General features: G+C 40.3%; 1 protein-coding gene across 1 annotated transcript in view; it reads left to right on the forward strand.

Moving 5' to 3' along the window:
- Positions 1-24,761, forward strand: part of lrp1bb (low density lipoprotein receptor-related protein 1Bb) — a 491,998-nt gene that overhangs the window by 385,080 nt on the left and 82,157 nt on the right. The window contains exons 33-42 of the mRNA XM_052142560.1: positions 2,100-2,225; positions 2,599-2,730; positions 10,623-10,757; positions 11,350-11,479; positions 13,440-13,566; positions 13,709-13,860; positions 14,161-14,285; positions 14,486-14,857; positions 20,248-20,437; positions 21,823-22,027. Coding sequence (XP_051998520.1) covers positions 2,100-2,225; positions 2,599-2,730; positions 10,623-10,757; positions 11,350-11,479; positions 13,440-13,566; positions 13,709-13,860; positions 14,161-14,285; positions 14,486-14,857; positions 20,248-20,437; positions 21,823-22,027 — 1,694 coding nt within the window. The remainder of the gene's footprint in view (positions 1-2,099; positions 2,226-2,598; positions 2,731-10,622; positions 10,758-11,349; positions 11,480-13,439; positions 13,567-13,708; positions 13,861-14,160; positions 14,286-14,485; positions 14,858-20,247; positions 20,438-21,822; positions 22,028-24,761) is intronic.

Consider the following 24,761-nt stretch of genomic DNA (forward strand, 5'->3'; position numbering starts at 1 on the left):
TCTTGACGTTTAATTTCTAAATCAAGTTGTTTCAACTGGACAGCGAGTTTTAAATCTTCCGTATCTACCCCACTAAGTGAAAGAAGCACCAGTTCACTACTTGAACCCTGCTCTTCATCACTTGTGCTTTTGCCTATCTCCCCAACCTCACTTTCAGGATTTTTAACTGCTGTTAAGACACCCTGTTGCATCAAAGCAGCCTGTATTACGTCCCGCACTTCTTTTTTACGAGCTGATTTTACTACTGCAATGTCATAATAATCAGCAATCAAATACAAATCCGCTTTACGACACAATTCTAACCCTTCACACGAAGGCTTTTGTCGAAACGCCTCAATACTAAAATCCATTATATCCCTTTCCCCAGTTTTCAAGAAAAAAAACTGCCAATCAAACGTTTACACCAGCAAAAGGAGAAAAAGAGATGTATACATACCATAAAATGAATTTGTTACCATAACGTGTCCCAATTCGTTACGAAAGGACGAGCCCCCATTTGTTACGTCCCGCACTTACAAGGACGGCTTGATGTGAAATTTCGGAACACAGCCCCAGCCGACAGATCACCAAAGACACAAACTTAAGTTCCACAAAAAGTGTAATTTATTTTAAAGTGGAAAAGATGATAAATTAAGGAGCAATGACTTCAGGGTGCCCCAAGGTCAAAATAATAAACAAAATAGACTTATAAACAAACATATATAAATTACCTAATCGGGAGAATAAACCAAATACAAAGAAACTTCCCTAACTCCCTATAAATAAACAAATCGCAAACAAAGTCAAAACAAAATGACAGGACACCCCTAGGCTCCTAAAACATACAAACAAAACCGATTTAACTCATCTCAAACAAACGAACATAATCAGGTTAAAGGTTTTGGGATCTGTCGACGGGAGGAGGAATCCGGAGCTCCTCACGCCACAAGGCCAACGCCAGAATGAGCTTCCATCTTCAGTTAACGCCGCCCTTTTAAAGGCGGTGAATCAGTAGATCCACCGATCAGTAGCTCCTCCGACTGCAACCAATCCCTGTACACATACAGAACAACACCCACACAAAACAGATACGGAGGATCGTAACAGTAGGTTTTAGTAATTCAGCTTATATTGTTTTCCATTCACTTCAACTAAATTTTGTATATAATAATCACACAGATATCTTCAATGTCCCTCAGTAGAGATATATTCAGATATTGTTTTTCCATTTTGTGAGTTATTCTGCAAGTAAATCATACTATCTGCAGGTCCATTAACAGCATTGCTGTGGATCCCACTAAGCTGTCGTCTTGAATATGGAATGACCATTAAACAGGCTCAAATGTAAATCTATCCAGCCTCCAAATTTCTCCAGCCGCAATTAGCCTCTCTATTCATAATACAGACCTAACTTATTACTGTCATAGATGTGCAAGCTGAGATTTTCCTAAGCACATGCACTAATACACAGTGGTGCAGTTTCCATCCCTTTCACTTTCAGGGATACAATTAAGATGGGAATAATAATTCCATGAGTTCCAGAAAAATCGGAAGTCAACTTGAGTTGACAGCAATGCTCAAACTGTCAAATGAAGAGAGATACTCTATCTTGAAAGCAGATACATACCATTGTGGCTGAACACATTGATTAATTTTTCTTTAAATAAAGGTGCAAGTGACACAGCAGTCTCAAATGTAGAGTCTCTTGTAATAAATTTGTCAAAAGCATAGGCTAATATGCCTCACTGGCAGGCCTAGATGGAATCTATAAACCTAATTGCCATTTTCTGTGCTTATTGTGGAGGAAATTGGCAGCAAAACTGAGACACAGCAACATTGCCTTAACATGGCTTGAGTTTGGGGTGTGGCTATCTATTTGACTGACCTATGGCAGATGGGGTGAGGGTTCAGGAAATAGGTTTGATGTGTTTGTAACCTGCAGTTCTGTTGGGGACACTGGTGGTGAACCATTTTCTCATAATTAACAATTATCTCGCAACATTGTTTCAAGCTTTAGAGAGAAAGAAGCCCCACAATTGACCCAACAGTTAGCCTCACAATTAGCCTCACATTTACCAAAACATCAACAAGACCTACCCTTCTTTTGAATTCTCTCTCAGGTAGGAATGCTTGTCAGTTAAACAATGGTGGTTGTTCGCAGCTCTGTCTGCCCACATCTGAAAACACGCGCAGCTGTGCCTGCACCATCGGCTACAACCTGCGCAGTGACCGTCTCTCCTGTGAAGGTAGGCTAATGCCAGGGCCAGTGTCCTTGTGATTTGTTACCGTGATGTCACAATTTATATTTTCTCTACTAACACAGTTTCCTACCTAGATGTAATGTAATAAGATTCCAAAAAAACAAGTGATGGACAAACTGTATTGTCACTCGACAGTTCTCACAGTCATCTTGATTTTGCATTTGGTTAGGACACTGTGTTAATTGGTCTAATAGCTGAGAGAATGCTCTCCTGGGTTAAAATAAAAGAGAATTGACTCCTATCCTAATAACAATGTATGTTGATTTGTGTTATGTAAAGGGTTTTAAAATACGGAAAGAAAATGTAAAGTTCATGTAACCTCCATATTACATTTCTTCCTTGCTGTTGTCCATCACAGGCCTGAGTTCTTTTCTGATGTACTCTTTTCATGATGGGATATGTGGAATCGCTCTGGATCCCGGTGACCACGCAGAGACCCTGATGCCCATAAGTGGCACTTTGTTTGCCGTTGGTGTGGACTTTCATGCAGGTACTGTACAAACACTGCTTTTCCTGTGACTCAGTCCTCACTATCTCCCCTTTGTACTCCGGAGTATAGAACCTTTATTCACGATTCGCTGTTTATTCAAAATATTGTTAAGGGATGCACCGCTCTGCCTGCATTGTTTCTTTTTTTAATGTTGTTTGATTTCAAATCTACAGTCTCATATTAACTGCAGATTCTCTTAACTGAGTAAAAGGGACTCAAAACAAATGCACATCATGTATAGAAGAGATAAACAACTCAGATGGATTAAGCGAGTTGATGCAAACAGTAACACTGATCTATATTTTTCCTTATATCTTGAATAGAACCATAAGAGACATCTAACAGTATAATAGAGAATCTAGCAAATAGAGGTAGATCCAACATCCCCAGTACGATGGCGTCCAGGTTTTTTTTTTTCATACTATTCATTATTCATTCTCTGAATGAGGTTTATTTGACAGCAGTCTGATGCAAGATTATCCACCCCGTTTGGGGTAGTATTTTGCAGTGACAAGTGGCATAAATAAAGTTAGTGTCTAACAGTCAATAATTTAAGATATTTCCATGGTATAAGACTGTAACAATTATGGAAATGAGCAAGCTGGGGCCGGCTTGACAAAACATGTAGACAGAGACATTTCCATAAACATGTTAAAATGCAAACAAATGAGCACGTACTCTTACTATAGTCATTCAGTTGTTGCCTGACTTTTAACTCTCCCATAAATAAAAGATAAAAAAAAAAAAAATATGCAGTCAGTAAAGTCTTCCATTCAAAATTAAATAAAAGTAGGCTATACTTTCCTTGTAAGGTTATTTACGAATAATGCTATGTATTTATGTATTCAAGCCTAAATAAACCTTCAATTCTGAAACTTTAACTCAAATTGCTATGCTCATAATATAATTTGTATTTTGTATCAATTATCTAATATTATTATATTATTATAATAGTATTTTACATTTATATTTTTTTTGAAAAATGCAAATTATAAATATTTCGCAAATTTTTAAATAAAAATTATTTACAAATGTATAGACTAAGATAATAATAATAATAATATTAATAATAAAAATGTATTAATAATTTAATAGTTATATTAAAATAATATAATTTTATGCAGTTAAATATTTTTGTTTAATAAATAAAAATGTATATCTGTCTGTATATGTCTGTCTGCCTATATGACCATTGTCTCTGACAACCAATTCCTTACACTGTGCAGGTTCTGTCATGTTTCTCGAACTAAAATAATACTCAAATAAATTTAACTCAAATTAATACAGTATTTAATGTATTTAACTATTCGCCAAGTATAAGCAGAATTATGTTCAGTCAATAATTATCATCATAGTCATCATCATCATCAACTTATATTAGAAGTACTTAAACTAATACAATTGACTTCTAAAATTCACAAGCCAACAGAAATTCATTACCTGGACAGGTCAGATTTCTCACACTCTGTGGCTAGGGAAACATGGCGAATTGCTGACCTTAGCAGCAGGGCAACAGTGGCAGATGGTCAGAGAGTTTTTATACACAGACCCGTGCCTACATCCAGAATCGGCTCATCTCAGGTGAAGAAAACGTCTCGGGTTATGACTATAACCCTTGTTCCCTGAGAAGGGAACGAGACACTGCGTCGTTGAAAACGACTCTTTGGGGAACGCTCCTTAGCGTGCGCCTCTGAATTATGAATGAAACTATTCCAATCTTGATTGGTGTTGCGTCATGACGTAACATGTGACGGCATAACCGGATGCATAAAAGTGACGCCGGTACACATACACATTAGCCTAGCGATGAAGCAAGCCGCTCTCAGGCCTTGAGGGGCGTGGCAGGACGACGCAGTGTCTCGTTCCTTCTCAGGGAACAAGGGTTATAGTCATAACCCGAGACGTTCCCTTCCGAGGGAACTCGCACTGCGTCGTTGAAAACGACTCTTTGGGGAACGAATGCCCACTAGGCCACGCGACCGAATAAAGGCCTGCCCTAGGGTGAAACTGAACTCAGGCACTCAGCTAGGACGAGAGCACACGTGCGCCAGGCGTACTAGGGAGGTGCAGACTGTAAAACCTGATGAAAGTGTGCGGGGTAGCCCAACCGGCTGCCTCACAGATCTCCTGGAGGGGTACTCCCGATAAGAGAGCCCTAGAGGACGCCATGCCTCTAGTTGAATGAGCCCTCACGGCCAAAGGTGAAGGCAAATTACGCACCTTGTAGGCCGAGATAATAGCCTGAACAATCCAATTACTAATGGTTTGTTTCGAGGCAGGAGCCCCTTCTTAGGTGACCCAAAACACACTAACAGTTGGTCCGACCTCCTCCAAGAAGAGGACCTCTCGAGGTAAACACTCAAAGATCTGACAGGGCAGAGCAAATGGAGCCTCTCTTCTTCTGCCGACACATGAGGTGGAGGATAAAAAGCCTGCAGGACCGTGAGACCGTGCCGTGTTAGACGGCACCTTAGGCACATAGCCAGGTCTCGGTGTAAAATGGCTTTAACTCCGCCAGGGAAAACTCCAAGCAAGCTGGCGTCACTGCCAGGGCTTGAAGATTACCCACCCTCTTTAGAGAGGTAATAGCTAAGAGAAAAGCCATCTTGAACGTCAGGTCCTTGGGCTAAGCCGACTGAAGGGGTTCGAAGGGGGCCAGGGATAACCCTTCGAGAACCACCGCCAGGTCCCAGGCAGGAACCCTGGACCTGGTTGTCGGTCTCATCCTCCATGTACCACGGAGAAAACGAATGACCAGCTGGTGCCTCCCCAGAGGCCCATCACTCAGTGGTGCATGGAACGCCGAAATGGCAGCCACGTACACCTTAAGTGTGGAAGGGAGAGACCCGCAGAGAAACGATCTTGAAGAAACTCCAGAACTGAAGCCACCGGGCAGTTAACTGGATCTAATTCATGTTCTCTACACCAAGTGGAGAACACATTCCACTTGAGGCCATATAATCTCCTAGTAGATGGAGCCCTAGAGCTAAGTATGGTTTCAACCACCCCCGCTGATAGACCAGCATTTAGGTACTGAACCCCTCAGGGGCCAGACCCACAGTTTCCACAGCTCTGGACGAGGGTGGAAGACTGTGCCCCCCGCCTGAGACAACAGATCCCTCCTCAGAGGAATCTGCCATGGCGGAGCTATCAGGAGTGAAATTATGTCTGAGAACCATACTGGGCCGGCCACATGGGGGCAACCAGAAGTAGACTGATGCCCTCTTGGCGGACCCTTTCCAGGACTCCCGGAGCAGAGCGATCGGGGTAATGCGTACAGGCTGAAGCCTCGGCCAAGCCTGTACCATGGCGTCCAACCCCAGTGGGGCTGGATGTGAGAGGGAGAACCAAAGTGGACAGTGGGACGTCTCTCGAGACGCGAATAGATCCACTTCTGATGGTCCAAATTTGTCCCATATCAACTTCACCACCTCTGGATGAAGTCTCCATTCCCCGGCCTCAGCCCCTGCCTCGACAGGATGTCTGCTCCCTGATTCTGAACCCCGGAATATACATGCTCTGATAGACAGTATTTTCCCTTGGGACCAAAGAATTATCTGATGCGCCAGTCTGCACAGTGGGCGCGATCTGAGTCCTCCTTGTCGGTTCAGATAAGCTACCACTGATGTATTGTCCGAACGCACTAGGACATGGTAACCTTTGATGTCTGGAAGGAAGCTCCTCAGAGCCCTGAACACAGCCAACATCTCTAGACAGTTTATGTGCCAAGAATGATGATGGTCCTGCCACAGACCCCTGGCAAAGCTGCCGTCCATGACCGCGCTCCAGCCAGTGAGGGAGGCGTCTGTCGAAACGGTTTTCCGGCGACATGACGCTCCCAACACTGGCCCTAGGGACAGGAACCAAGGTTTCTTCCATATTAGCAGAGAACGAAGGCATCTGCGCGCTACTCTGATTATACTGAAATGGATTCCCCTTGGGGAAAACACCTTGGCTTTCAGCCACCACTGGAGGGGCCTCATGTGTAGAAGGCCCAAAGGTATCAAGTTGGATGCCGCTGCCATGAGGCCCAGCAGTCTTTGAAACTGCTTTACAGTGATGGCCTGGCCTAGTTTTAACCCGGACACCATCGCCAGAACGGACTCGACACGTGCAGGAGACATGCGTGCCTGCATCGTAACAGAGTCCCACACAACACCCAGAAACGTTGTGCACTGGGATGGTTGTAACACACTCTTTTGTGTTGAGTCTCAACCCCAAACTTCGAATATGGCCAAGGACGACATCTCGATGCCGAATCGCCATTTCTCGAGACTGGGCCAGAATGAGCCAGTCATCGATAAAATTCAGTATGCGGATGCCCTGAAGTCTCAGAGGAGCAGGAGCTGCATCCATACATTTGGTGAATGTGCGGGAGAGAGTGCTAGGCCGAACGGAAGAACCCGATATTGGTAAGCTTCGCCCAAAGCTGAACCTCAGGAACCTCCTGTGACATGGAAGGATGGGTACATGAAAATAGGCGTCTTTTAGATCTATCGTGACAAACCAGTCCTCGGATCTGATCTGACTCACGATGACAGGAATGGTAAGCATTTTGAACCTGAACCTCCTCAAAGGCCGGTTCAAAACTCTGAGATCTAAAATCGGCCTCAACCCCCATCCTTTTTTTTTTTTTTTTTTTTGGAACTATAAAGTACCGGCTGTAAAGACCGGACTCCCTGTCTGAATGAGGAACACATTCTATGGCCTCCTTCAGCAGCAGGGATTGCACTTCTTGTTCCATCACCTGAGCCTGCTCCGGAACCACTGTAGTCTGCACCACCCCAGAGAATTTGGGGGGGGGCGGTGCCCGAACTGCAGTTTGTACCCTGATTTTATTATATGCAGGACCCATGCAGATATGTTGGGAAGATGATTCCATGCCTCTACAAAATCTACTACGGGAACCAGCCTCTGTTTTTCGAGCACTGTTCTCGACTTCCTGAAGCGAGATACCGGCAGGATTTAGTCGATACAGTCCTTGTGACCACAATTGATGTGTGTTTTTTATTTTTTGACACGAACGGCACGGTGTGCGTTCGCTGGAAATTGATGTGGCCCGAAGCGTCAGAGACGGCGGGAACCGACACCGATTTCCTGAGGACTCCGCTGCGAGAGCAACCTCGGTTGCTCTGCAGCGGGGGGGGGACAGCCCTCCGAGGTTCTACCACCTCGGTAGGACCTCTTTCCTGAAGCTTCAACTAAGGGAACCAGCCTCTCGAGGCTGGTCTTGGGTGTTTTTCGAGCACTGTTCCTGACTTCCTGAAGCGGGAAACCGGCAGGATTTAGTCGATACGGTTCTTGTGACCACAATTGATGCTTGTTGTTTTTTATTTTTATTTTTTTATATATATTTATTTATTTATTTTTTTTGACACGAACGTTCAGCTGTGCGTTCGCTGGAAATTGATGTGGCCCGGCGTCAGAGACGGCGGAAACCAACACCGATTGTGTGCGGCCATGTAAGCCCTACTTATTAAAGCAGATGTATCTCTGCAGGGCTTACTAGGCAGCGCCGGGTTTTAGCCCATATACCGTGCCCCCAAAACATCGTCTGTAATCAAACACTGGGGCTGGATATACGGGACGAATGCGGTTTACCCCACGATCTCGTTTTAGATATCTTTGTGGAGATCGGGAAAAGCGGCAAACCCCGGCGCTGAGTTTGTGATCTGTGCCGCAGGAAACGCACGTCTAATTGCTTTCAACTTGCGTTCCTGCTCATTTTGCGGCCAGCTGATATTCAGTCTGGCCACGGCACGCGTCACAACCTCAATCAGCTCCTCATAAGCTTGGCCAAAAACTGGCGTGCTTGGCTCACGGTCGTCCGCATCGATGCTGAGCATATCCACTTCCTCGGAAGCAGTGAGCTCAAGCAAGGGGACCTGATCGTGGGCAGAAGAAGCGCGACGCGGGCTTCTGCACCACTCACAGTAGGCTCGGGATCCTCAAACGAAGAATGAGAACGTGCCGCAGCAGTCTCATTCTCATCTGCAAAATCCCGCTGCGAACCCCGCGATTTCAATCGCCGCTGCCTCAACAGACGCGGGACCCAAACCGTGGGGAACGCGAGCCTGACCGTGCTCATCGAAGCACGCCAACCGAGGCGCAGCACTCTCATGGGTAGTGCTTCACAACTTTCACAGGCAGATCCCTCGAGAGCTGCCTGTGCAGCTAGCGCTCCCAAACAGTTCACACATAAAGCGTGCGTGTCCCTACCCGTAATGAAACGAGGGCAGGGGTGCACGCACTTCTTGAACTGTTCGGTGGCCATAATATTTTTAAATCAGACAAACAACACCAAATAAGACAAACAATTCAACACAGAGCGCTTGCTGAAGAGCGAAAGCTAATGTGTATGTGTACCGGCGTCACTTTTATGCATCCGGTTATGCCGTCACATGTTACGTCATGACGCAACACCAATCAAGATTGGAATAGTTTCATTCATAATTCAGAGGCGCACGCTAAGGAGCGTTCCCCAAAGAGTCGTTTTCAACGACGCAGTGCGAGTTCCCTCGGAAGGGAACCCCATCTTTGCTCAGCCTATGACAGCTGATTACACATGCATACCATTTGCATGATATTAAGAGGCAGCTTGTTGGAGCATGAAACAAACAAGGGCCTTCCAGCTGGCTGCTATCACATGTAAGAAATCCGTTTGCTGAGTGTGAATTTGGTATTAACAGGAGGGTGCAAATAAACAACTGCTCTCACCGCATTCAGTCACAGGGAAAAGATACCAGTTACATATTAGAGTTTGCTGCTGTAAAAACAATCTTTCATTCATTGATTTTACTAATCATGTTTGATTTGTTTGCTACACAGATATTATCAGCTTTTCAAAAAGTAAGCTTAACTATTTGAATAATGTATCCTAACCTAAATTTACCATTGTAACTAGTTTCCACTGAAATATCATGGGTGCTATAATTATTGTAACTACTATAAAATCATAATAATTGAATTTGGGATCTATTTGAAACAGTTCAAGATGTTTTTAAAATAGCTTTTAAATCAGAAATTAATTCTGCTTATGTTTCATGAATAAGGCCTATTAACTGCAACTGTATTTTGAAAATTAATTACCATAGTACAATTTTGCATAGGTCTGGTATGCTTATACACTATATTTCTTATACAATATGAAATGGATAATGTAGAGTCAACTGGTCATTATCACAAAATAAACCCCTACTGGAGGATTCAAGACTCCTCTGCTTCACGTCTGATCACCTTCTCTGGGTTTATTTTGCAATAATGACCTACTGACTCTACATTATCCCACTTATTGCATGGCTACTTGCCAAATAAATAAACAAATGGACATGAAATATTTATTTGAGTTTAAATTATTTGTATGTGTGAAGACAGAGCGAAAGGAGTGCAACGAGAGACATGCACAACCAGCACAGTGTAAACAATTTGATTTGTCAAAGACAAAAAATTTAAATATATACAGTACTGTGCAAATGTTTAATGCAGTTTTGAAAAATGTTGTATAGTAAGAATATTTTAAAAAAAGTACCATGAATAATTTTGATCAATTAGCTTCTTACAAAGTGCAATAAACATAAAAAAATAAATATAAAAAAAAATCAGTATTTGGTGGGTTTAAGATTATCTGTTGCAAGACTCCTTGTTCTATTTCTATTCTATTCTATTTGCTAAATGATTGTTTGGGAATCTAAAATCGATATGTCCCATTTAAACATTAAAGCTAAAGATAAAAAATAACTGTCTTAAGATAAATGTTTTTGTGAAACGTGTTCAGTATTGTAATTTAGCGATTATAAACAAAACAAATTGACTGCAGAATGCCAAAAGTGACCAATTAGAATCGAGCATACCAGAAAGATGTGTAGTAATGAAATATGCCCTCCTTCATACAGGCAATGATACAATTTACTGGACAGACATGGGTTTAAACCGCATCTCTAGAGCCAAGAGGGATCAGACGTGGAAGGAGGACATTATCACCACTGGCATCAACAGAGTGGAGGGTATTGCAGTCGATTGGATCGCTGGTGAGACACAAACATCATTGGAAAAATGTAATATGTTTTTGAATAAATTATGTGGTGCAGAACACAATGTTATAACGATGAAATTGCTTTACAAGCCTGTTTTTCCCATTGAAACAACATTTTGATGGAACATATCTAAAGGCCCCTTTTTGTAATAGCCATTAAGCTTTAGTTATGATACAGCCATAGACCATGATTTGCCACTTTCTAGGCATTAGTAGCTGGTATTTGGGGAGATATATTTTCATTCTAGAGAGCATTTGATTGGGATACATCTGTGTAATTCAACATGAGTTGCAAATGCCAAAAATTTTTTGTTTCCTAGAAGAGAAAGACTTTACATTTTGGTACAAAGCTAACACACATAAACTTAGTGGCGGTTCAAGCTTGTATGGCGTCCTGGGCGAACCCCACCTTCATCACCCACCCCACATAATTGGGGGTGCCGCCCCGGGCGGCTGCCCATATTGCAATGCCAAAATCCGCCACTGCATAAACTTACTGCTAAAAAACTCAAATTTTAATTGCATGGTGTTTTTAAAGCTTCCAACCATTTATATGATTTAGATGCAAATTGTTCTTATTTTATCAGGTAACCTTTACTGGACAGACCATGGCCTCAACCTCATTGAAATTGCTCGTCTAAATGGTCTCTACCGGTCAGTGATAATATCAGAAGGACTGGATCAACCAAGAGCCATTGCAGTACATCCACAGAGAGGGTATGTCAAAGAGAAGCATCTTAAGATCAACTACAATCATGTCTACAATTCAGTATTCGATATATTTATATACTCTTGGATATATAGATCTGTGGTTTTGTAAATGACTGAGTACATTTCTGGGAACTGCACACATACATTAGAACAGATAGTATGAGCTCTAGCAAGAGAAATGCTGTTGAAACCCTTGAAGGTCAAATACATTTTGTGATCTGACTGAAGCTGTTTTGCAGACAAATTGGCTTTTAAAATGTCATTGCCTCCACTAATGAGCCAAATTAAGAACTTAAAACTAGCAGACCTGCATCTCCATTTAACCACAGACCCATTTTGTAGTCCTTTAGAGTTTCCCCCATAATGGGATTGTTTCAGTAAATGGGGTCAATTCTTGTTTTCTGTCTGCATTTGCCTTGAATTTGAAATTTACATCCTGGAATCGGAAATACGAAGTGAGAACACTCCTTAGCAATATGAGCATTTTATTCCATCTGTTGACAGCAGACAGCAATAGAAGTATGTATTCTCTAAATCCCAGACACCCAAAAGTAGCCTCCCATTCAAGTCTAAGGCTACAAAAGCTGTCTTTTTCTTTTCAGCTAAGTGATGTTTCATTGGTGGTGTAACAACAGTTACACACTTAGGAAAAACTACTAAGCCTCTAAGAAAAATAGAATATGTCATGGTTTAAAGAAATCGTTCACCAAAATAAAAGTCCTGTCATTACTTAGCCCCATGTCATTCCAAGATGTTTTTTCTTTTCCTGTAGAACACACACACACACACACACACACACAAAAAATAAACAATTTTAAATAATCTTAACATAGATTTTCAATTGTTCATATTGACCATGGGCTGGTAAGCTTCAAGAAAAAAGATGACAAAAAAGTACCTTAAATGTATATTATTCATAGTCCATATGACCTGGGCACTGTATTATTCTATATTATTTTTTAATTATTATTATTTATATTTTTTTGTGTTCCACTGGAAAAATATGTTTGGAGCGACATAAGGGTGAGAAAATATTAAAAGTTTTCTTTTTCCTCTTTTTTTTCTGTATACTTCTGTATACCCAACAATGAAAAGTCTCTCATCATTTACTCACCCTTATGGCACCCCAAAGTCAAGTGTATGACTTTCTTTCTTCAATGGAATAGAAACAAAGATGTTTAGAAGAATATCTCAGCTCTGTAGGTCCATACAATTCAAATTATTGGTGATCACTACAAGCTTCAAAAAGCATTTAAAGTCAGCATAAAAGTAATCTATAAGACTCAGTTTTCCAGGTTTTCCAGTCTCATGCAGGCTATCATGATTTCAAGATTAATTACACTTTCTACAGTGCCACCTAGCACTCTGCACATGCATCAAGGACTATAAATCGTAATTGAGCTTGAAATCATGATTATGAATCGACAGCAATGAAAAGAGGTAAAGTGACAAATACATTTACATTTATACATTTGGCAGAAAGTTTCATCCAAGCGACTTACAGTCCACTTATTACCGGGAAAATCCCCCCAGAGCAACCTAGAGTTAAGTGCCTTGCTCAAGGACACAATGGCCTTGGCTATGGAGATCGAACCGGCAACCTTCTGCTTACCAGATCTGCGCTTTAGTCCAATAAGCCACCACTGCTCCGCAGTTACATTTTGGTCTGTTCTCACACAAAACCAACATTGATTAAACCACTGGAGTCTTATGCATTACTTTTGGCTGACTGTATCTCCTTTTTGGAGCTTTTGTAATTCTGGTGACCATTCACTTGAATTGCATGGACCTACATAGCTGAGATGTTCTTCTAAAAATCCTTGTTTGTGTTCAGCAGAAGAAAGAAAGTCATACACATCTGGGATGGCATGAGGGTGAGTAAATGATGAGCGAATGTAAATTTTTGGGTGAACTCTCCTTTTATGTAGATATTGGTAATCTAGATCTGATATTTTCTAATTAACAGTTACTTATTCTGGACTGAGTGGGGAAAAAATCCTTGCATAGGTCGTGCACGGCTGGATGGTTCAGACCAGGTAACGCTGGTCAATTCTGGCATCACCTGGCCTAACGGAATCACCATCGACTATGAGGTAGGGTGAAGTGATTCCCCTTCCTGATCTTTGACTTACTCTGAGCTGTCACTCTACTTGCCATTTCTGCTTTTCTGATGCTGATAAAATGGACCTGCTCAAAGGAAGAGGTGCTGATGTGCATTTTCGAATTGCTTTCTAGGAAAATAGATTATACTGGTGTGACGCCCGCACTGACAAGATAGAGAGGATCAACCTTGAAACCGGGGAGGGCCGAGAGATTGTACTATCAGCCGCAAATGTGGACTTGTTCTCTGTGGCTGTGTTCGGGGCTTACATCTACTGGTCTGACAGGTAGTTTATTATTTTACACTCTCCAAAGTAGCCCACAGAGCCAGCTGCTCCAGTCTCTAAGGATTAACCCCTTGTGAGCAAGGTTATAATGGGCCCTGGCTTATGGTTTTGTCATCTCCTTGAAAGACTCCATCGGCCATATGTAAATAAGGTGTTTTGTAAGTCATTGTCAAGGTGACGGTTCCTAAGCTTTGCAGCTAAAGCATCTTTTCTGTGTATTTTAATGAGTCTTGAGGTTTAATTAGATAACTGCCTCGATTACGCTGATGTCAGTCTCTCTCACTGTGCTGTGTGTGGCAGAGCCCACGCCAACGGATCTATTCGCCGTGGATTCAAGAGCGATGCCACTGACACCATTACAATGAGAAGTGGTCTGGGCGTCAACTTGAAGGATGTGAAAGTGTTTAACAGAGGCCGGGAGAAAGGTTGAGGTTTCAATTTAATGAGTTTATTATGTTATGCCACATATTAACAATATTATTGTAGAACACAACTTTGTTTCTGTAAGTGTATTCAGGGTCATTGACCTTGTTAACAATTTACCCAAACCTTTGTATTTGAGGTTTCATGACAATATCTCAGTATAAGTGTATCCAGTGATGTTTTTTGTGTGATTGTCCTGCAGGCACTAACCCCTGTGCCAGGAGTAATGGAGGCTGTCAGCAGCTTTGTTTTCACCTGGGCAGTGGAAGAAGGACTTGTTCTTGTGCTCATGGGTACTTAGCTGAAGATGGCTTTGCTTGCCAAAGATATGAGGGCTATCTTCTCTACTCTGAGAGGACTATCTTAAAAAGCATCCACCTATCAGATGAGAGTGATCTCAACTCCCCACTCCAACCTTTCGAGAATCCAGACTATTTCAAGAACGTTCTCGCTTTGGCCTTTGATTATAGGCAGGAGACCTCACACCACAACCGCATATTTTTCAGCGACATCCATTTTGGAAATATTCAGATGATCAATGATGATTGGTCAGGAAGACAAGTCATAGTTGACAGTAAGTCCAGCTGTTTTCATTCTCTTCAATCTTGTTAGTGCTTTCACACATCAATGGTTTCAAATGAGCTTTTGAAAAATCCTACTATTTTGGTGCTTGTTTTGGAGTACAAGTTAGCCTTCTTGCGATATTTCTCTGTCATGAAAGATGTCCAAAGATGCTTGCTGCCACAAACGAAAGCATTTTTTTTCAGGCCTGTCGTCATCCTGATCGAACTCATTGCAGTGACCCATATTTTGTTCATAATGTTCAGCCGCTAGAACCATTCCAGCCTCTTAGCAGCCATTTGTGAAAGGCCATTTGTTGGAAGCCTTAAGTGGTACCGCCTGTGATGTAAAGCAAGGGCCCGATGCATCCAAAATCTAGTATAAGTGTTATAATAGCTACCTCAATTTTTCTTCAACTAAATGGGCCCAATTTAACTGTCAAAAAATATGTTTAAAACACTACATCTTGCTCCATGTCCCCACCATTGATGGATTAAAATCACTTGTCTCATTTCCGTCATCCTAAAAGTGTATGAATGCAGGAGGCGTGATATTTTTCAAGATCTTGCCTGTCACTGTTTTTTGATAAGTTTAGAATATGGTTATTGATTTCTCTGTGTACTAGATATACGGCAGGGATTTTTGTAGCAATCGATATCCATGTGTAGTGGTGGCCCACAATGAAAACCTAATACACATAATGACTGTGTATTATCCATTTAAGATGTAATGAGCCAAGTATGCCCCCCTTTTTTTTTATCAAACAACTAATTTACTACTTACATATTATAGCTGGACATGTGTAAATATTAATATACTGGACTGTATGTTCAGATGGACTAAAAATATAGCTCAGGCAAAATTTTTAATGATGTCATAATTTACTACACTACACTTTTACTACACTTTTTTCAAACACAAATTACTTTTTTCTTCCATGAAACACAAAAGGAGATTTTAGATGGAATGTCAGCCTCATTCACTATTCACTTTCATTTTATTAAAAAAAGATGCAATTAAAGTGAATGGTGACTGAGTCTAATATAATGCCATATCTATAACATCTCATTTTGCCTTTCATAAAGGAAAGAAAGTCAAATGACTTTGGAACTAAATTAGGGTGAGTAAATTATTTTTTGGATGAACTATCCCTTTAAGCTTTGTGTGATTAACATTAAAATTTCAGATTCAGTATCAATACGGACATTATTTATTAGTTCAAGTGGCAAATAATGGGCACCGAAAATTCTTGAATGGATTCTCTCTTCATTATTAACAGCACATAATCAGTGGATGCTATGTAGCCCTTTCCTAATTGAAATATAACTTTCTGTGTCCTTGGCAAACGGGGAAAAAAAATCCCTGAATGCCTTTTCAGAGCTTAGTCTAAATACAACTCATTTAATTTTGCTGGGGTTAATGGGAAACAGATATACATGGAAAGCTTCTGTGCTGCATGATTTGTGCTTTAAACCAATTGCTCTCTGAATTCTCTATTAACTAAACTTTTTTCCAGTTTCTCTTAATTTGTCTTTATTAACTATTATTGATCATAAAAATGTCTCTGTTCTGACTGATCCTTGTCATTTTTTAGAGCATGCACTGTAACTAAAGTTAATGTAAAGCATTTATAACCACAGATGATTTTTCTTACATGAGTAATCATTTTCCTACCTGTAGTGTTAAAGGCTCAGTTCACCCGTATGAATATATTTCTTATGTGGAACACGAGTAGAAATGTAGAAAATGTTTTAATGTTGCTCTTTTACCATACAGTGAAAGTGAGTGGGGACTAAAGGCCCGGGTATACTTCATTATTCTGTGTTCCGGATCGGACTGCACCCGGTTGACCACGTTGCCTTTCAAAGTATACTCTTTTGTACACAAGCGAATACAAACACGTTTGACACATGCACACTATGGCTGCTTTGTTATACTCTTTCAGTGCAGTCAACGGGAGGTGCATGTATTTACAATGTTTATAAATGAGAACTGTCAGCGAGTAGATCAAATCTGGGCTGCAGACTGGATTCCTGTAATGACTCTTATTTTGAAAGTTCCTTTGTTTCCCTCCTTTGTCTCTGTCTTCAGTTCCTTCCATAATTGTATCCCAGGTGTTCCCCATTTATCTTGTTATCCCATGTGTGTATATATACCCTCTTGTTCCTTGGTTGGTTCTTGTTTGAACTGTATGTACAGCGCTGTAAGCCAGCATACTGCTGTTGAGTTTATGTTTACCTTCTTTGTGAAGTTACCTCCTTCTCTTGTTGGTTTACTATTAAAGTTCTGTACTTGGATTCTCTCTCGCCTTATCCCTACACAAACCCTGACACCTGGGATATTCCTTTAGGGTTATTGGTCCCTAGCATCCTGCTAAACCGCCTCCTTCTGTTACGCCTCCTTTGTATTTTAATTTTCAGCTATCTCTTTAAGAGCGAGATCTGCATACCTTGTGTGACTTTTTGGCAAAATGTCACAAAATGTGGCCATTATGACATGGTGTTATCTGGATAGGAATTTGTTAGAAAAGAGTTTAATACACTTACTCTTTCTCTAACAAATTCTAGAAGACAGGAATATTGGCATCAGGTCTAGCTACTTGTACGCATTAGATGCTAAAGGACATTTGTGCAAGAATGTATCCCACTGTATCTTAGTTATGCACAGGCCAAGATGGAAGACTTTTTTTTTTAGGTTTATTTCTTTGTAATACTTCCAAGTGAATTTAATAAATGGTTTAAATTCAATGATTTTAAGGGACAGTCTACAGAATTCTGCAGAATGGATTTAAGCTGAGAGTGCTTTTTCTAAGTAGTAGCTAAAAGAGTTCTCTGCAGATTTAGTGTGAGTCTGCAATACCCACACTGTAACATTCACAAAGATTTCTTCCACCTCTATCTCCCCTCTATTTGAACTTGAGTACCCCAGCCGATGAAGGTAGAGATGTTGATTACAGGTTGAAATGAGCTGGATCTTTTGATGGTGTCTTCACAACTTGAGATACGCTGTCTTCTCTAAAGATGAAAGCCAATCCCAGCCACCTCTACTACATTCACACTTAGAAATGCATAAAAACACACACACGTGCTTTCTGTCATTGGGAAAGTGTGAGGACGTTAATAATCTATATTTCCCTAATTAAGTCATACATCCCCTGTTAATCATTCCCTGGCCCCTGCAAGCTGTCAGGCGCATTTTATTGTGAATGATTAATTAGTGATAGACTCCCACAGACCATTCTTAAAATATTCTCTCTGATTTTTCAAACCGTAGCATCTTTCTAGCTACAGACCTACAGCTTGTACCATGCATTTAAAGTATTGGCCATTCACAATGATTCATTTTTTGGTAAAGAACGAAAGGTATAGTTCACCCAAAAAATTTTTAAATAATTTACCCACCCACATGTCGCTCCAAGCCCATATGATTTACTTTGTTGTTTCAGTCATCATTTACTTTCATTGCACCTTTTATTTTATTTTCAATGAATGTAAATGGTGACTGAAGCTGTATAACTGCCTTAAAAAAAAAAAAAATTATGTTCCATAGAAGAAAGAAAATCATACATGTTTGGAACAACATAAGGGTGAGTAAATGATACCAGAATATTTCTTCTTGGGTGATCTATCCTTGTAATGTAAACACGATTGCTTATTTGTGTCAAAGTATTGGATATATCTATTCACACAATACATATCAGTTATATCATTTTGCAAATGTATTAAAAATAAAAGACTGAAATATCACATTATTCAAGTAGTCAGACCCTTTGCTATGACACTTGAAATTTAGCTCAGGTACATTCCATTTCCCCACTTGTGGCAAATTCAATTGATTGGACATGATTTGGAAAAGAACACACCTATCTATATAAGGTCTCACGGCTGAAAATGCATATCAGAGCAAAAACCAAGCCATGAGGATCTGCCTATAGTACTCAGAGACAGGATTGTGTCGAAGCACAGATCTGGGGAAGGCTACCAAAACATTTGGCTGCATTGATGATTCCCAAGAGCACAGTGGCCTCCATAATTCTTAAATGGAAGAAGTTTGGAACAACCAGGACACTTTCAAGAACTGTCCTCCTGGCCAAGCAATTGGGGTAGAAGGGCCTTGGGAAAAGAGGTGATCAAGAACCCAATGGTCACTCTGTTTGAGCTCCAGAGATCGTGCGTGGAGATGGGAGAACTTGCAGAAGTACAGTATAACCATCACTGCACTCCACCGATCTGGGCTTTAGGGTAGAGGGGCCAGACGGAAGCCTCTCCTCAGTGCAAGCCACATAAAAAAGGACTCCCAGACTGTGAGAAACAAGATTCTCTGGTCTGATGAAATGAAGATTGAAATGTTTGGCCTGAATTCCAAGTGTCATGTCTGGAGGAAACCAGGCACTGTTCATCACCTGTGGAATACTACCCCAGCGGTGAAGCATGGTAGTGGTAGCATCATGCTGTGGGTGTGTTTTTCAATCGCAGGGACTAGGGGACTGGTCAGTGTCGAAGGAAAGCTGAATGCAGCAAAATACAGAGATATCCTTAATGAAAACCTTGTCCAGAGCGCTCAGGACCTCAGACTGAGACGAAGGTTCACCTTCCATACAGCCAAGACAGCGCAAGCGTAGCTTAGGGACAACTCTGTGAATGTCCTTGAGTGACCCAGCCAGAGCCCTGACTTGAACCCAATCGAACATCTCTGGAGAGAACTGAAAATGGCTGTCCACCGACAGTCCCCATCCAACCTGATAGAGCTTGAGAGGATCTGCAGAGAAGAATGGCAGAAAATCACCAAATCCACGTGTGCTATGCTTGTTGCATCATACCAAAAAAGACTTGCGACTGTAATGAGTACTGAGTTAAGGGTCTGAATACTTATGTCAATATGTTATTTAAGTTTTTCTTTCTAATGCATTTTCAAAGTAAAAAATTCAGTTTTTTGCTTCGTCATTTTGGAAATGGAGTGTAGATTGATGTGATTTTTTTTAATTTAAAGCATTTTAGCATAAGGTTGCAACATAACAAAATGTGAAAAAATTGAAGGGGTCTAAATACTTTCTGAATGCTCTGTATATACAGTGTGTGTGTATGTGTGTGTGTGTGTGTATGTGTATATATATATATATATATATATATATATATATATATATATATATATATTGTTAATAATTAAATAAAATTTAAACAAAAGAGTGTGTTCATACTAGTTTTGTCTTTCTGTGGTATTGTAATTTTTTTCAAGAATCGTAACATTTCACTCATATTGTATCGACTATGCTGAAATTTTGGTATTGTAATATTTTTAGTCTGTACTATTAAGATCCTCTTTCCATGTGTTTAATTTTGATAGTAATTAGTCAATGGAAATCAAGTCTGGTTCAACTATACTCTTATACATTGTTTTATTTAGATGTGGGTTCGGTGGAGGGCTTGGCTTATCACCGTGCCTGGGACACAATCTACTGGACGAGCTCCACCACCTCAAGCATCAGCAGACACACAGTTGACCAGAGCAGACAGGCAGCCATCACAAGACAAGCCATTGTCACCATGTCTGAGGATGACCATCCCCACGTTTTGGCCCTAGATGAATGTCAAAAGTAAGTCAATTTATTCAGTCAGTTGGGCATTTATTTGGACAGATGTTGTCTCACTAATCACTTTAAGACATTTATTTAGCTGTAATGTACAAGAGGCTGTGGTATATTAACAATATAGTGTAACCCTCTTATTGCTTAATTAATGAGAGAAATTAAATTGAATTTTTAGGCAAAATGCGCGACCCCTTTAGCAGTGACTATTTTCAACATTTAGCACATCCTTAAGCTAATTGCTTTCATTTGTCATAATTTACTCACCCCCATGCCGTTACGATCTGTATTAGTTTCTTCTCTATAACACAAAATGAGATGTTGGGCAGAATGTCCAAGCTACTCTTTTCCTTACAAGAAAATGACAAAAAGCACCATAAATTATAATGAAAGTAGTCTATTTGACTTATGTGCTATATTCCAGGTCTTCTGAGTCCATTTGATAGCTTTGTTTTAGGAATAGACCAACATTTTAGTCATATTTAACTGATAATATGACACTCTGCTGATGCTCTTAAATCTCATTTGCTTTTGTGTTCAATTTAAAACATTCAAAACGTGCTGTATCACGATTGGTCACGTGACCAGCAAGAACCAATAACATTAAACTTTGTGCGATGCACCTAAAGGTAATCCATTACTGCATGGAAAATATTTACTTTTTCACAAGTAAATATTTTAATGGGCATGGGATGTAAAACAAAATTGATTTTAATGTCAGGAGAAAATATACAGGCTTTAAAAATTGAAAGCAAATTGATTTGTCACACACAGGAAAACTGAAGTGTAGCCATGTCAATCAGACAAGAAGGAAAACATTTTAATTAATTTGACCTATTCAGAAGATTAGGGCACCCTGTGAAATTTGTGACAGAATATTTTCATTTCTGTTCCAGCAGATAAGCAACATTCAGACTGTCTGCTTCTCCAAAAGTAGAATGTTAATGCACTCATGTAACCCCAGTGCAAGACTGATGAACAGCATTGATATTCAGAAAGATGTGTCGACCCTGAGTTCCCCGACTACATTAAATCCTCAACCTTGTAGAGAATATGCTTACTTGGTAATCTGGCACTTTTTCAAATGGACTACAGACTGCTGTTAATTAGAATCTAACCTGATCTAATGATTAATTGGCATAGAATGTCAGCATGTATCACTAATTTTCAAATAGCCCGTGGAAGTAGCCAGGGAAGAATGGAATTTTAAGAGGAGATATTAAACAGGCCTTGGAGGCCTTCTGTCCACTACTATTTGTGAAATCGATGATGTTCCACTATACAGTGGGTTTCAAAATACAGACAGGCAACATAAAGATGCGATAGCCTCACTTGTGCTGTCTTTAAAATCCACTTCCATTCCTCTTATTTCTTCTTCCCTATGTATTTTCTAGCCTCATGTTTTGGACCAATTGGAACGAGCAGCGCCCCAGTATCATGCGCTCCACTCTTGTGGGGAAAAATATAAAAGTTATCATTAGCACGGATGTATTCACCCCAAATGGACTCACGATTGACCATCAAGCGGAGAAGCTGTATTTCTCTGATGGCAGCCTGGGCAAAATTGAACGGTGTGAATATGATGGCTCCCACAGACATGTAAGTATGACTCTTTCTCTAAAAAGAGTTCTCAGAAAGCATCTCTTAGAATAAAGGAGAAGAATCAGATTTGGTAATGGATTTTTTTTTTTTTTTTATGGAAAACTGCATATTTGTTTAAAAAGACTAATCATCGGGTTGCCTGAAAATCTAGTTGACTTATCAATCTTACTGAAGTTTCACTGGTTGCTACATTCTTCATTATTTACAACTGTTTTGTCAGACCAGCAAAGTAGCTAGATAAGTACGCCACTTCCGCTACGTACGACGAGTACATGAAGTGTCCAACATTCCACACTCCATTTTGATGGTTGAAGAAGTGCATCGCCAGTGTACTCAAAGAACATAATACTGAAAACATGTTCATATTAGTACATTTATATAGTTCATATTAGCAACACCAATGTCATGGGTTCAATTCCCAGGAAACACAAGTACTGATATTGTCAAATGTATAGCTAAAGCCCTCTTGCAAAAGTTGTGTTTTTGAACTGATTCCTGTTAAAAGTATCAATGCTACAGTAAGAAAAAGATCTTTCTGATAGACATCTTTGGCTATTGTGTTACATCTTGTCCTTTTGTTTGTAAGTCCCATCACAAACCTTACTTTTTTAGACATCTTCTAAAATGAGTAGTTCAACTTTTAAAAATGCATTTCAAAACCCCTGCATTCAGTTCCATTGCACTCCATCTATCTGTTTTTCAAGGCATGAATGCATCTCTTGTAAATGTACCCTGAGACATGTGTCAAAATGTGGATAAATTATCTGAAAGCAGCCTAATGATGAAGGCTTCCTTACAAATGTAAGTTGAATGCTTTACCCTCACCCCATGCTATGTGAATATGTACATTATTTTAGATATTAATGTTAAATTGATTGACAACACATCACATGTGCTTGAAACCATCTGCTGTTTAATGGTGTATGCTTCAGTGTTGTAAAAAAAAAAAAATCTAATAATAATTGTTCTATTTGGGACGATACTGCACTCATTTGGGACACAGCTAATGACTTGATGACTGCCTGAAGGATTGGCTACCCTCTGTAATTATTAGTATCCACTGATTCTTAGTCCATTGACCCTTCTGAAGATTAATTGAATTATAATGAATTATCCACTTTAAAGAAACATGACAAAGAGTTCATGAGAGTTCTTCAACCCCTAACTAAGAGCACTGGATGTAATGAAAGCTTATTTTAACCCTCCTACTGGGCTGGCCTATCAACTAGCCAATTAAACTGTGAATAATTAAGCAAAACTAAATCAACATGACTGCTGGCACATTGCCTTGCAGTTGGAATCTCCCAACTGGTGTTGGTGAAGGGGTTTAAATAGAGACACTGAGTCAAATCTTAACACAATTTGCATAGACTCTCTCACAGATTAACATCACTGAGCTTATGGAACACAATCTGCCACACAGTGCCGTGCCAACATTTATATCAAACACAATGAGAAGATGACGGAATTATTACAGGATGTTGTATGAACAGTTTTTTATTCATAGTTGATGAAAAAGGGATAGTTCATCCAAAAATGATAATTATGTAATTCACTCACCCTAATGTTGTTCCATTCCATATCACCATACTAAGGAGAAAGAACTTCATTCAATTTGGAACAACATGAGGGTGAGTAAATGATTATAGAATTTACATTTTTAGGTGATCTATCCCTTTAATTGTTTTAATGTTAATCAAAACTATAAGCAAATTAATCTGGCTGTAGTTGTTAGCCGAAAACGCGATTGACATATATTTGATCAGATAAACAGAGATAATTAGTATTGGATCTGATCGCTTGCACCCTGAAATTTAATTCTGAATCAATATGCTCCATCAAAAACCATCTGGCATGCTCCTCCTCTTTCCCACACCCTCAGATCTCCAGTTGTTGTTTGCTCAAGCTGGGCTCTCTTAATCAACACCTGTCCTATATTTTCCACCATCTTGGCAGGGCTAATGTGATCACGGTTACAAGCGTGTTCCTGTTAATAGCTGGGTCTCTGGAGCTGTGGGACATCCTCCTGCCCCACAGCCCGGAAACTCCCTGAAGGAGTCGTGTGATGTATAGCCGTGTCCATCACCACGACACCTGCATCAACACTCGCTGGGTCTGGGCTAAACTGGCTGCTGGGGAATTACTTGGAGAACTAACTACACATTCGTTTGAGCCCCCTCAAAGATATGTTCTAGTGGTCTTCGGAGTGGGTTTTTGGGCCCTGTGTTTTACTTACACACCATTTGTTTGCTATTTGTATTACAGTAGATATGGACCTTTGTGAAGCATGTGGCTTATATTTTTATATTTTTAAAGGCGGATGATAATGGTGTTATTTAAGGAGCAGGGTGGCTGTTGGACACAATGTTCTAGAATTTGAAGAAGGGTTTAATTTATGCGTCACTTGCTTCACCATACGGAATTGCAAAAATAATCACTGATTGTAAAGCTTTTTCCCAAACCCTTTGCACGTCTTCCAATGGTTGTACAAAACATATAGTTCTGCCCCAAACTCACGCCATTAGTTGAGTCAGTAGCTGGGTTTCCATCAAAATATTTTGCATTTTTTTAAGCACATTTCTAAAAATTCAACTTGTTTCCATCCACTATGTCACATGCGTTGTCTTGAGAGAGCTCACCTTAGAGTGATGAGGCAGCTGAATGACCTCCTTGCTTCGGGGAGAGTTTTATTCGCTGGATTGGAGCAATTGTACCTTGTTTTATTAAATGC

Source organism: Xyrauchen texanus, chromosome 14 (genome assembly GCF_025860055.1).
Source record: "Xyrauchen texanus isolate HMW12.3.18 chromosome 14, RBS_HiC_50CHRs, whole genome shotgun sequence".
Taxonomy (NCBI): domain Eukaryota; kingdom Metazoa; phylum Chordata; class Actinopteri; order Cypriniformes; family Catostomidae; genus Xyrauchen; species Xyrauchen texanus.